This window comes from Rhamphochromis sp. 'chilingali' (assembly GCF_963969265.1).
Source record: "Rhamphochromis sp. 'chilingali' genome assembly, chromosome: 12".
NCBI lineage: Eukaryota > Metazoa > Chordata > Actinopteri > Cichliformes > Cichlidae > Rhamphochromis > Rhamphochromis sp. 'chilingali'.
The window spans coordinates 14,994,458-15,008,955 of NC_137939.1; the positions used below are offsets into that span (position 1 = coordinate 14,994,458).

Genomic DNA, 14,498 nt, shown 5'->3' on the forward strand with positions numbered 1-14,498 from the left:
AAACAAGTCATTGCACAAATTTCACCAAAGACCTTTGAGGTGTTAGCCAGGTTCATTTTATTCAGCAGATGTTCCAACAAAGGTTTAGGAGTAATCAACTATGTACACAAAAAATTTTGTTTTCAAATAAAACCAATCAAATGTTGAAAAGAAATACTGACATTAAAACAAATAATAGAACAAGTAAAGATGGAAATTAGCAACTATTTGCGTCGAGGACCGGACATAGCGATGGAGCATCGGCGTCTCATCGGATCTGGAAAACAAAAAAATATTATGTAACGCCAAAAGAATCAAATACAAACACGCTGATTAGATAGAGTGTATCATGCATGCTCCTCATCAAACTGCCATATTTTTTTCCAGGTCCTGAGGCTGAAAACAATGAAAAACAAATAAGAATAAAAAAATCGCCTTGTGCAATACCACAAAAGGCCACTAGATGCTCAACAAACACTTGAGCTTTTCCCCTATTCCCACTGCAAACAGTCATCCAGTCATTGGAGTGTCAATAAACTATTTACTCACTAACAATCAATGATAAAGTAATATCTAAATAAGCTGAAACAGCTGCTTATTTGAAGTATTACAGAATTTTGCTCATTTTTAACCTCCTAAGACCCAAACTCTTTCATGGCAAGTATTTTTAATTTCTCTTTGATATTTGGGCTGATTGGAACCTGATGAATGTAAAAACAAAGAATTTCCTGATTTCTGTTTCTAAGAAAAATTAGAGCCACATACATTTGTTTAAAATTTAGATAAAACAGTGGCAGTATAATGTCCTCGTAAGTGGATATCAGGCCCTTGTAGAGCAAGATTTAGTATTTTGGTCTAAATAACCCAAAATGTGATGTCCACATATGTGGATGCCAGGTCCTAGGAGGTTAAAGCAGTTCTGATTATGTTCATTTCCAGCCTCAAAGCCTTTTTTTCTTGGACTACTAGAGTTTCCAGAACCATCAAGTCAGCCTGAAACCAGCGGTTAGACCTCACTGCTCTGAAGCCGCCTCGTGTAAGAAAGCACTGATGAGGGAAGAAGCTGTACCATGCAGCTTGCAGAGCAGAGTCCCAGAGGTGCTCATTAAAGTTTCACTACATTTGTAATATATGTGCTTAACAATTTCCATGCAATTTTCTGCATTTAAAAATTAAATGCATGCCATAAAGTGAAAAGCATCTTCTCAGTACAAAGCTCTGGACTTCCTTCCAGCATCCCTCTGAACAATTACAAAGAAAACTCGTGCCACAAATCATCCTGTCAGCACGCAGCAATGAGCCTGACGCAGGGAGCAGAAATATCATTACATTTCTCCCATGCTGTTTCTCTTCACTGACTCATCATTGAATCCAGGAGCAACTTTAAAACCCTGCTCATTACTCAGGCCACAGCTACAGTACCACAGCTTTCATGTAGAGCAGCTTGCTCTGACCTTGGATTTTCCCCTTTATTATGCTCTTATAAGGATGCCACAGGATCAGACTGCCAGGTACACTCATAGATTTCCCATGATGCACTGAGCAGTATACATGTACCTTCTTCTTTTCACTCCTCATGTGCTTTTGCCAGCACTGCATGTCATTAACTCTTGTCTCACTGTGCTCTTCATTTTGGTCTTTCCTTTCTCCTCACCTCATTCAGCAGATGGCTGGCCCTGTCTGACCCTGGTTCAGGGTCACTTCCTGTTTAAAGGGAGTTCTTCCCATCCTGCTTTTCACAGGTAATCCAATATTTGGGGTTTTTCTCTCTAATATTGTGGGGCTTTTATGTCCCATATAGAAGCGCCTTGAGATGACTGTCACTGTGAAACAGCACTATATAAATACAACTAAACTGAAACTGAACTGCACACATGGAAGATATATTAGAGTAATGAGGTCCAGTCATCTCCCCTCTGCCTCGCATTCTGGTGCTCCACCTGCAGTTAATGATGAACCTGAGAAAAGCTGGGTCAGCTTCAAAGCTTTGCTTGCAGCGTTGGTGGTGAGGCCACACAGAGCCAACGAGACTCCAATTTAAAATGAAACTGGGGAAATAACCAGCTGATTAATTTTTGCTTGGCAGAAATGACTCTTACCGTGTATTTGTCCCATTTCTTCTCAGGATCGTATGGCTCCCAGCGACTAGCAGGGAAGATATGCTTGTTCTTCTCATACCAGCTCCTCAGCACCACTTTCCCTGCATGAGACTTGAGGTAAAAGAGCAAAGCTGCACTTAATATTTTTGTTTGTTTTCACAATACAGCATGGGTGGAGAATACATTTTACAGAGATATTCAGACATTTCTGTCCCTAAAACCAGTCAGGACAGCCAGACCTCCAAAGCCTTCAACGATACACAATCCATATGACATCAGACCCCCACTGCTCAGTTTGTGGGTACACAGTGGATTGGACCCATGTGTCTCAGCCACATATGCTTGGCAAGTCAACAAGTCCAAACGTGGCTCTAGGGTGTGGTATTGGTTTCTTCTACATTAGTGTCAGTGTAAAGATGATTTCTGGGTAAGCAAAATCTGTTTTCAAACTCTGAAAACACAACTGCAAACTACTCAACATTCTTCCTGTCAAAGAGGACAATTTAGGACATTTTAAAGGATTTTTATCCTTCTAAATTAAGTGAAGAGAAAAAAAATCCTACTAATACATGATGAAGAGACTGACTCATTTCAAGTTAGACGTTGCACAGGACAGTAAACTATTAAATTAATGCTGTTTTTACATTTTACAATCAGAATTCAGTGACTTGTGATACTTTTAGACTCCGACACTGATGTATCAGTCCAATTAACAGTGTGTGTCTGTGTCTATTTTTGTGTCAGTTTTACATTTTATCTCCATTTTGGTCCAGAATTGATGCTTGCTTAATTTTTTCAGTCTACCTATATGTAGCGCGCTGCCTTGTTTCTTCTGTTTGCTCTCTCTCTGATCTCGGCTTGTGTCTGACTTCAACATCACACTCTTTCTGTTCATTCCTCTATAATCTTATAAACTCCCTTTCCTGTATCAGATACACAAATATTTCATCTTTCTTATGAGTATTTCTAATCAAAGCAACTGTAGAAACAGACTTATGACATTTCTTTTTTTGAGTACTTTAGGAGTAGCTCTAATCAGCTAAAAAAAGGAAACCATTTCCCATAAACTGTTTTTCCCCCTCACCTCATCTTTCTCCACAGTGGCATCATTGACCAATCGGATATCATCGTGGACATCAAAGCTGAACAGAGGGCCTGCGGAGAAGAAATATCAACTGGGTGAAAAAGCAGAAAACTAAGAAGCATGAGGCATTTAAGAAAGAAAGAATTTCCGACACATAATTGCCTCATGATAATATAAACTACAGAGACTATAACATCCCCCATGGGCCCAGATTTAACCCCTATAGGGCTGGTGGAGGGACTCTCTGCTTTTGTTTCCAAGCTTCTTAGACTATCAAAGTGCAGTGATTAATGAGACTCTGTTAGAATGAAGCCTGAATGTTATAACTAGTGATGGGATTTCCGGCTCTTTTTAGAGAAACAGCTCTCTCGGCTCCGAACCGGCTCTTCAGGTTGTTTTGTTGCGTTAATTAATTTATTATTAACAACAATATAAAATTATGCACAAAAAGAATGTTGAAATTATTTTTAAAAACTGTTCATTTACCTGTTACCACACACCAAATCTGGTCGATGGTACTTCCTGGCTTGTGTAGCCACTAGTTAACAAAAGCTCAACACTGCGCTCAGCATCCTGGAGCACTTCTGTTGTGCTTCGGAATTTGCATTTGTTTTGGAGTTTGTACTAAACTAAATAAACTATAAAATACAAAAACCAACTATTTACATTTCAACTTTTAACTATTTAAATTTTCAGCTTTTTCCTTTTAAACACATTTAAAGTGAAACAGCACAAAACACTGCAAACCACAACACAATTAAATATATATTAAAATATGCAAAACAAAAAAAAAGATGCACATTCTCTGTCATATGGGCCGGGGATGATTTTTTGGGAGAGTGTTTTCCTGCTTGGAATTCCATACACAGGATTCACTGCATGAATAAACTTTCTGAATCCTTTATCATCCGCAACTGAACAATAGTTGTGGATGATTACTATACCTTTCTAATGTGACGTTGTTGTCTCTTTCTCTCTCTCTCCCTCCCGCTCTGTTCCTGTGCTACTGCGAGTGTAACTACCGCCCCTCCCCCCTCTTCCCAGCGCAAAGCACAAGGCTTGCATGCGGAGTGAAGCGGAAAAAAAGTGCGAGAGGGGGTGAGAGAAAAAAAAACAAAAAAAAACACGACTTGCATCGTTGACTTCAAAGATCCGGCTCTAAGAGTCGTTTCGTTCGCGACCGACACATCACTAGTTATATCAGATTAGGGGTAGCCAAATGTGGACAATATTCCTGGTCTCGCGCTTTTCTCTTTAGACAGCCGCAGTCTAAAGCAACAACATACAAACATGTCCAGAATAAAATCCCCCGTCCACTTATCGCGATTGGACGAGCTGTGCTATTTAACTTTAAATTGAATATGAAATATTGTGTAAAAAAGGAACGACACAAAATGCTATTAGTTTAAAAACAAGGATTAATAAACACTAAACCACAGTTGATTTCTAACAAAACATTCTGGTTTAATGAGGGACTATTTATGTTTGGGCCTTTGTGTCACATGTCACTGTGGCTTGGTTCATCTTTTATATACACTCTATAGCACAACAAAAATGTTTTATATTAGAGCTTTTCTATCGTCTGTAGCAGGAAATTGGGATATTGGATGTCAACAGTGTGGAAGCTGTTGATGCCTGATTACCTGATTTGCCTCTGGCTTTGGTCACAATGAAGTCATAGAAACTGTGATGCTGAAGGAGACAAGGAGACAAACAACTTTACATCAAAAACAAAATTCTCTTTCTGATTACAATCTACTAGTGTGACTACACTTAACTATCAAAGTGAATTTGAATGGCGCACAGGTGTTTAAACAAGAGAGGGAGGAAAAAAGGGAAAAAACAAAGTTAAGCAAAGGTTTGGCAGCAGTTAACTGGGTGTGTCACAGCACTTACATGTGGGATTATCAGATCTTCTTTAATGTACATCAGCTGCTCTACTCCAGCAGATCTGTGGAAAAAAATCCCATTTATCATTTTGTCACATCCATTAACTCCAAGGTGCCTTTTTTTTAATGTCTCCATGGGAACTGAAATAAAACACTGGGGCTGACAGCAATGCTTCAGTTTATCACTCTAGCGTTAAAAGATGGAGAAACTGAGAAGGACACATGATGTGCGCCAAGTCAGTTCTGGCAAGTCAGAAATTGGCCAGCTGTTCACTGCAGGAGGTCTCTTACAGACAGCACTTACACCACTGTCAAAGCTTTTTTGCAACTGTTTGGCTAAACTACAGAAAAGCTTCTATTTGGGCTGATGGAAAATATTCTTTTATTTTCAAACTCCCCTAAAATCTTTTTTTCCTTACACAGACAACATCTTAGTTTGTTTTTCTTCACTCTACTTTTACTCATCGGTGTCAATTTCAGCTGATGCCGCATTCAGTTATATGATGGCCTGTAGTGATGAACACTCCCACCATGGAACCTTCTTTTCGTATGGCATAACTGCAGCTACTTTTGTAAATACCTGCATTCTCAAACAGTCCGAGTGAAAAACAAAAATGATCCTATTTTCATGTCTAAACTCACCGGAGCTCGCTGAAGTCCTTTCTGAGGACTTCCAGGGCTTTCTGCAGGAAGTTCTGAATGGTGTTACCTTTCTTCATCTGAAGCAGAAATACACAAACGGAGAGAAAACAAAAGCATGAGGAGAGAAACCGGTGTGTAAAGTGTTGCTACGCACGGTGCAGATAACATTTTTTTTCTCCTTAAAAACCTCAGTGCCAGTTGGTTCAATCTTTACCTTGACAGTTTTCCGATGTCCAGAGCCGTCCCAGTAACTGAACGTAATCTCAATCTCTTCATCTGATGACACAGATGTACAGTTATTACAGATTTAGAGAGACATAGGGTTGCGCACTGCTGTACTGCCACACTGATTTCATAATAATGCAATAGCAACTTTTTAATTAGGATGTTCGTTTTCAGATCACCGGGGCCCTGCAGCCTGATGCACACTGCACCCAGCCCCTGCAGTGCCTTCTAAAAGTAATGAGGCCCCAAGAGGGTGAGTCTGGGTTGTATGGAAGCCCCAAACGCAATTTCATTGTTCTTGACAATGACAATAAATAAATAAATACTAAAATACTAAATACTAGTGGTGGTAATCCCTGAACCAGATGGTAGACACCAGAGGTGAAGGGAGCTTTCAAGCTAAAGCAGGAGTCTTATCGAGTACTGCCCGAGAAGAGTTTGGCTGTGGCGGTTGCTGGTATGGGACGGTTCAGTGAAGTTGTACAGAAAAAAAAGAGTTGAGATCACAGCGATCATGGCAGTTGAACTTTGACTGTTTTCATTGTACTAGTTTGCGTGCAAATATAGAGACCTTCAGAGCTTTTCAGTAAGCCATTCATTCAACGGCTCTGGGGATTTCAGGAGGAAAACAGTTCCCATTGTTATTTAAAGGTTGTGAGATGACGGTTAGGCGGCTGGGTCAGAGCAAACAGCGATGTGCACAGCACCTTGTCACACTGCCACTAGCACAGTGACACTCCCATTGCAAAGAACTAAAAAACATGCTGGGCTCAGGGGAAAACACTTTGGTCGGCACTTCACTTTGAGGAAAGTGTCAACTGTCCTCACGGAAAACATCCAAAATGGATCATTGTGTAGCTCCTGCCTGCCTCCTTGTATTCAGTATTAAAGTGATCATCATTACTTACTTTGTAATCCTGATACTCACTCTTAATTTTCTCCTGTTTGAGCTCCCACTCCTGCCTGAGCTCCTCTCTGAGCCGGTTCTCCTCCTCCTGAGTACACAAAGCCCATCAGTGGAGCAAAAATACTTACAAACAAGTTTTACATTTAAAGACGATCAGATTACAGAAGATTGACAACACCACCAACTGATCAACAGTGACACCAACTCTTAACTTTTGAGCTCCAATTATTCAGAAATCTGTTTGTTATTTTGCTGACATGGACAACTGACAGTGAAGTGGAGCTACTTGTGGAGAGGTAATCATTCATCACTTCTTAGCCTTCGCGTTTCTTAAGATTTGCAGTGTCTGGCAGCTTGCCAGGTAAAACAGAGCACAGCTGAACATACATGCAGAGCTAAGAAGAGCCAGAAGTGCAACCATATTATGTTATCACACGCTCATGGAGTTAATGTGATTTACAACCACCTCACCTCTCTGTCTCGATCAGGCAGGAAACTTGTGTCCACATCTGGATTTTTCCCCAGTTTTTTCTTCTTGACTGGATCTACAAGACAAAACCAAAGATCAATAAGAAATCATGTGACATCTAGATTATTTATGTTTTAGCAGTACAAGAAAAAAAAAAATCACAGTTATTAAGCAGACTTTAAAATCCAAGACTGTGTTAGTCACCAAGTCTAATTAAGACTCTTACAGTCTCTAATGAGAAAGACCAAACCAAGTCACTGTATACATGAAGATAGACAAGGCCATCAGTCGAATTTCCCAGAGGAACCCACCCGAGGGATTAATAAAGTTCTATCTTATCTTATCATGACTGAAACCCCATTGTGGAGACGTAAACTGAGGCCATCTTTGAGGGGTGGCTCAAGATTTTCGCACATTAACTTTTGATCTTTCTGGAATTTTATTTGGCAATAAGAAAATAACTGTGATCACCACCATCAGTCTGCACTTGTTGCCTCACGGTAGTGACGAAATCTCTGAGTGGGGTGTTTTGTTACCTTTAATCTGTATGAACACACAGAAAAGACTTTGGCTGCTCCTGCACCACTGCTGCTCTTAACATAACTCTTATGCTTACACGTGGGGTCTGGCCAGCAGTACTGAGTATTATCAATCCCTCTAATCTGATGATCTAAACGACTTGTAAGGAGTGACGTATAACTAATTGTATAGTTCAGAAAAAGAGAAGCGACAAATCAACAAGTTCAAATTAACCTTTAACAAGTATAACGAGATCTCTGCCGTTTCTGGAATTCAGATTAGTCTCCCTGCAGGGCTCGGTCTGAACATGTTCATTTCAGCAGTAAGGCTCTGACCTAATCTAACAGATTTAGAAGAGATTTTAAACAAAGTTACAGATAAAGAAAGAAAACTGCTTCAGATGACTGAGGCCTTAACGTCCCAAACAGAACGAATGCTCACAGTCTTGCTCTTCCTCTTCATCCTCCTCCTCCTCTTCCTCGTCCTCGGGATTAAATGACAAGCTGGCTATTTTCCTCTTCTGCTCCTCCTTTCTCTTTTTCTCTTTCTGCTTCTCGAGCTTGCTGGAAAGAGAAGAGAAAATATAAATATTGACCCATCGAGACACAAGAGGGTGTCCGTGAAAGCAAATACTTACAGTCAAACAATTATTTGCTGCTGAGCTGAGCTAGAGCCCAGAAAAGAAAATTTACTGTTTACACGCTGTGATAAGCTGCTTGTAGGTTTCATATGTTTGGCAACGCAATTCAGGTTGGACAGCACCAAGGAGTGTTATTCATCTGTATTTTATTTGGGTCCTTAGAGGGACTGTTTAGAGTTTCCTTAAACTGTTCACACACACGTATTTAATGATCTGGCAGCATTCGTTCACAAATGCAGAATTACTGCCAACTTAGTAAGAATACACATGTGAGGCATCTGGTGAGAATTTTAAAAACAAAAATTTAGAAGAGTTTGTTTCCAAGAAGCCCAACATTTCAAAAACAGGATCTGCAGGTCGGTGCACAGTCTGCATTCTTTCTGTTTCATCTGCACGGAGACTAACAGCCAAGATTTAAAAAAAAGAAAACATTGATTTCAATTCAGCTGAAGTGAAATTATTACAGTGCACATAACTGAAGCGAGGAAGCTCCTGAAGTAGAAGGGTAACGTGTTGCTTACCAAAAAGGCCAAAAAGCTAACAATTTCCATGGGATGTACACACATCAGATACATTTCAGAAGAACTGAACTCAGGAACTACATTCACTATCCATCAATGTAAATTAGGCCATTTTAATAGTTTGATAAGCCAGTAAACAATAAACCAAAACAAAAAGGTACATCACAATTTTCTGTGACGCAGATGACATCTTCCACAACTTTTAGTCCAAAACTCAAAGATAGCAAATTTTGTAATCTGGTATTTAAATGTTTGGTATTTATGTTTAGCAATTATTTCCCAGAATTATTAGCCTGAAAAATGTGTGGGTATCTCACAAGTAGAAGGTTAAAAGTAAGAAAGGAAATAAATAAATGAACTTTTTTTTTTAAATGTGATCATTTGGCGGCCTCTTCTGGGGGGAGCAGGGTTTGAACCACTGCTGCTGGAACGCTTCCTTTTAGACCACATCATTAAGCAGTACACAAAAGGACACCCCACAGCTGGTTCTCTGACATTTACTGTCATTACTTCCGGCGCCGCTCCGAGCTGGCAGCCAGTATCAGCAGCTCCGACCTGACCGAGTCCTTTTTTCTCTTTAATAGTTGTTTCTTTGTTGTTCTTGTGTTTCTTGTTTTTGGACTGTTGTCCCCACAATGGAGCTCAGAATTCTATGGACAATCGTGTTCTTTATTATATTTTTTACAGCAGGCTGTGAGGTCCTGCACACTGTAACCAGCAGACTCCAAACACAGCACCCTCAGGCCCTTTTCCTGATCTCTGGGGGCTTTAATCACATCACATGTCCTCCACTCTCCCCACCTTCACCCAGTACGTCACCTGCCACACCAGAGACAATAAAACATTGGACTTATTGTATGCCAACACCAAGGAGGCATACAGCTCATCACCTCTCCCTCCCCTGGGGGGCTCAGATCACAGCCTGGTTCATCTCCAGCCTGTGTATAAACCTCTAGTACACAGAGAAACAGTTGTGAAACACCCATTAAGCAAATGGTCGGCAGAGACTGAAGAGGCCCTGAGGGACTGTTTCCGTTCTACTGTGTGGGACAACCTCTGCAGCCCCCTGGAGGATGACCTCAACAGCATCACAGACTGCATTACAGATTACATGAACTTCTGTGTGGACAACACCGTACCCATACTCATAAAGGTACGGTGTTTTTCTAACAACAAGCCATGGATAAATCCTGAAATTAAGGCTCTCCTCAAGGAGAAGAAGAGAGTCTTTAGATCTGGAGACAAACAGGAGCTGAGAGTTGTTCAGAAGAAGCTGAAATGGAAGATAAGGCAAAGGAAGGAAAACTACAGGAGGAAGATGGAAGAGCAGCTGCAACAGGACAACTTCAGAGGGGTTTGGAACAGCCTGAAGACAATCTCAGGACAAAAACCAACCCCCAGGCTGCAGGAGACTTGGGGTGGGTGAATGACCTAAATAAATATTTTAATAGGTTTGATCAACCACCCACCCCTCCCCCAGCATCGTCCCCCCTGCTGCAATCTCCCTCATCTTCAGGGCCTGCCTGTCTTTCATCACAGGACTTCACACCTCTCAGCTCCCAGTCATTACACCCACCCCCGGCTTCTATAGACTCCAACATACACCCCCCTCCCCCAAAATCCACTCTTTCTATCTCAGCACTTCAAGTGAGGAACGAGCTTCGCAAGATCAAGGTGCGAAAGGCTGCAGGTCCAGATGGCATCAGCTCCAGGCTCTTGAGGTGCTGCGCAGATTAACTGTGTGGCATCCTAGGATATCTGTTCAACCTGAGCCTGTCACTGGGGAAAGTACCACAGCTGTGGAAGACCTCCTGTGTGGTACCGGTACCAAAGACCTCCCATCCCAAGGACCTCAGCAGCTACAGGCCGGTAGCCCTGACATCACATCTGATGAAGACCCTCGAGAGGTTGGTTCTAAACCATCTGCGCCCCCTGGTGAGTTCTTCATTGGATCCGCTGCAGTTTTCTTACCAGCCTGGCATCGGGGTGGAGGACGCCATCATCTACCTCCTGCACCAAGCTCTGACTCACCTGGAGAAGCCTGGAAGCACTGTGAGGATCATGTTCTTTGATTTTTCCAGTGCTTTCAACACCATCCAGCCACGACTTCTGAGAGACAAGCTGGAGCTATCGGGAGTGGACCACCACATGTCCTAGTGGATACTGGACTACCTCACAGAACGCCCACAGTATGTGAGGACACGGGGCTGTGTCTCTGATACGCTGGTCTGCAGTACGGGGGCCCCACAGGGAACTGTGCTGGCAGCGTTCCTCTTCACCCTCTACACTGCAGACTTCTCCATCAACTCCCCACGCTGCCACCTACAGATGTTCTCTGACGACTCTGCCATAGTCGGCCTCATCCCAGGTGAGGACGACTCAGAGTACAGACAGTGGACTCTGGACTTTGTAGACTGGTGTCAGCAGAACCACCTGCTGATCAATGCTGGGAAAACCAAGGAGTTGGTGGTGGACTTCCGGAGACGCAGACCCACCACACTGACACCAGTGAACATCCAGGGAGTGGACATTGAGATAGTGGACTCTTATAGGTATCTGGGTGTTCACCTGAATAATAAACTGGACTGGAGCCACAACACTGATGCTCTTTACAGGAAGGGTCAGAGCAGACTCTACCTGCTGAGGTCATTTGGAGTACAGGGAGCGATTTTGAAGACCTTCTATGACTCTGTGGTGGCATCTGTCATTTTTTACAGTGTTGTATGTTGTACGAGGAAGGACATTTCTGCAGGTCCTTCCTCCCTGCAGCTGTCAGACTATACAATCAAAACTGCTCCCAACAATCACAGATGTTTACATCTGCGCTGTAACTGCAATAATTCAATCAACCAATTCGCACTACAACCTGGTTTGCCTCTTATCTGTAGTTAATTTTATTTTATTTAATAACTGTACAGTACTCTGTTTATAGTAACCATTGTCCTTAATGTAAATATCTAAGAAAAATTGTGTATGTTTCTGTTCTGTGTCCTGTTTGTATATGTGTCTTTCTGGCTGCTGTTACAACCAAATTTCCCCTTGTGGGACAATTAAAGAATTATTCTATTCTATTCTTCTATTCACACACCACACCACCAAGGAGAGTTAGATCAGCCAGACCAGATGCTACATTATCTGGATACACTTATCCTAACTTGGGTAATCCTCTCATTAATCTCAGCGTTTCCCCTGCACATTCGCACGACAGGGCTGACCCTGGTTGCATCTAACTAATCGCAAATATGGATAAGTATCCTCGCAGCAGAGCGACTGATTTCATAAAAGAAGATCAAATTATAGTGCAGGAAAATATGACGAGGTAAAACACATAATAGAAACTGAAATTCACACGGCGATGTGAGTGTGAGGAAAAGCACTGTGGAGTGTTACAGTATTAAAAATGTGCACTTTAACTGCTCCGGTCAGTAAGACTGGAAAACAGCTGCTATATTCAGAAGAAAGAAAACAAAACTGACTGTGTGAGTCAACAGACTTATCAATATCACAACTCTATCAATAGGACATGAGAGAATCTGATGGATAGCAATCAATTATTTCTGCAGCATCGGTGCCGTTTAAGAGAATAAAGAATTCATATTAAAAGAAAATTCAAACGTAGGCTTAGTCTACATGCAAGTTTGATATGAGGTAAGCAAATACAAACAGGCGCTATGTCATATATTAATTGATTAATAATTAATTAATTATTGCTCATAGAATAAAACTGCTGTAAAACCATTCGCAGACAATAGGAATCAAATAATAAAGTGGTGTTTAAGAATCTATGTCCATCTGTGCTCGTTGGGCAAATACAAAAACTTTAGACCCTCCTCCAAATGTCCACGCCCAGAAGTCTGGCTGATCTTCTGGGAACGGTGACGCTAATTTCTGGAAATGTAGTTGTTGTTAAATTACTGGAAATCCAGCTGTTTTCCTCAACCAAGGTTGAAACTTGAATTTAACCAGATAAGACTGAATCCTGGATCGTAACAGAGGCCCCAGAGCATCAGTAAGAAAAACTCACAGCTGGAGTTCCTTGGACTGCTCCTTCTTGGCCAGCTGTTTCTCTCGCTCTTTTACCAGCGCCTCCTGCTTGGCTTTCATATCATTCAGTGTCACCAGACCTGATCAAGAGATTTAAGAGAACAAAGAAACAAACAAAAACCACAACAGGTAAATTTAAAAGTAAGCAAGAATGCCAGAAACAAATCATCCTAATCTAAATATAACACAACACACTCACCAACTGTGCTGGACTTCAGCTCTGCCTCTACAGCATCATAGTGAGCCGAGAACTTCTTGTCAATGTTGGACTTGACCATGTTGTCCTATGAGAAAACACACACACACAGTGAAGGCTCAGTGAGGAGCAGGTCAGGCATGTTGTTATCCTGGTGTGGTCACAATATTAGAACAGATCAGAGAGCCCTTACAGCCTTTGTCTCAAAAATCTTAGAATTCAAACAGAAATTTGGACAAATCTCTCATTTTAAACATTTTTTCCCATGTTTTATGCGATTATAACGGTAAAGTAGTTTGTTTCGTGTATAAATACCTGGATCGAACTACATAAAAAAAAGTTAATTATGTATCTGTGTCTGTGTATCTTGATGACACAGCAGATTAGCTCATAATACTGCTGATCACCATAAGCTAAACTCAGCACAGTAGTAATACACAGTACAACTGTCTATAAGTGGTGCTACATTTGTATTGTGCTTCTTTGTTACTTTATCTGCACAAATAAGAAAAAATGTTAGAGATAGCATTTGATCTTTGCCACCACTACCTAGATTCAAATATTGTACAGGCGTGTAGTTTAAGGAGCTTAAATAGCAATACAATATTTTGTGAGAGATGTATGCCCTCTAAAATCATCACAGATCCATCCTGGCCACCCCACGGACAATTTCCTGGCTCCGCCACTGTCCTTCACTCGCTTTGCTCCCGGCCTTACGCGACTGCGTTCTGTCGTTTTGACCACTTATAAACGGCTAAAGTAGCTCTCATTGACACTGAACTATTATTGGACTTGTTATAATCAAGGGGGAGAAGTTCCAAACCTCTGCAATCTTCTGCTTTAGTTGCTCCAGCTGCTCTCTTTCTTTTTCACGCTTCTTCATGAGCTGCATGGCCCTGCCAGCCTCACTGGCAGCGCCTTTGTACTGCGCCATGTTTTCAAAATGAGCTTAAAAAGATATTTGTTCAAATACAAGATTAATAATAAAATCTCTCAGAGACTTTTCCAGAACTGTAAAGACAGCGTATCTCGCAAATCACAACAAGAAAAATGGCGACGGCGAAGTGCATGCCGGGTAGTTACGTATTAAACGATGCCTTCAAGGGCTTCAGGGAAGCTCGGAATAATTGTGGAAAAAAAATTTCTCTCTCGAAGCAATTAACACTAAGTTCGCATGCTTCAACTACTGATTAAGCAATCAATCAAAATGTTCTGATTAATTTGTGAAAATCATCCATAGTTTTTTAGGAAAAGCTGAAAAAAAGCCCCAAAGCCAAGTTTGAA

At 41.3% G+C, this 14,498-nt stretch overlaps 1 protein-coding gene across 1 annotated transcript; it reads right to left on the reverse strand.

Annotated features, from left to right (window-relative positions):
* Positions 1–40: 40 nt before the first annotated feature.
* On the reverse strand, positions 41–14,278 carry fam50a (family with sequence similarity 50 member A). The gene is made up of 13 exons (XM_080899516.1): positions 14,038–14,278; positions 13,218–13,302; positions 12,999–13,098; positions 8,255–8,376; positions 7,297–7,370; positions 6,847–6,913; positions 5,908–5,969; positions 5,694–5,770; positions 5,059–5,113; positions 4,806–4,854; positions 3,163–3,233; positions 2,079–2,189; positions 41–256 (listed from the first exon to the last, which is right to left on the reverse strand). Exons 1-13 carry the CDS (start codon positions 14,146–14,148, stop codon positions 248–250), a joined length of 993 nt encoding a protein of 330 aa, XP_080755642.1. The 5' UTR covers positions 14,149–14,278; the 3' UTR covers positions 41–247.
* Between the last annotated feature and the right edge of the window lie 220 nt (positions 14,279–14,498).

Bases quoted from the DNA above. Each gene is read 5' to 3' on its own strand.
- fam50a (XM_080899516.1), bottom strand. From the start codon at position 14,148: ATGGCGCAGTACAAAGGCGCTGCCAGTGAGGCTGGCAGGGCCATGCAG. The intron at 8,377-12,998 runs GTGAGTTTTTCT...TTCTCTTTCCAG, and splicing joins CAGTCCAAGGAACTCCAGCT to CAAGCTCGAGAAGCAGAAAG. The intron at 4,855-5,058 runs GTAAGTGCTGTG...TGTCTCCTTCAG, and splicing joins AAGATCTGATAATCCCACAT to CATCACAGTTTCTATGACTT.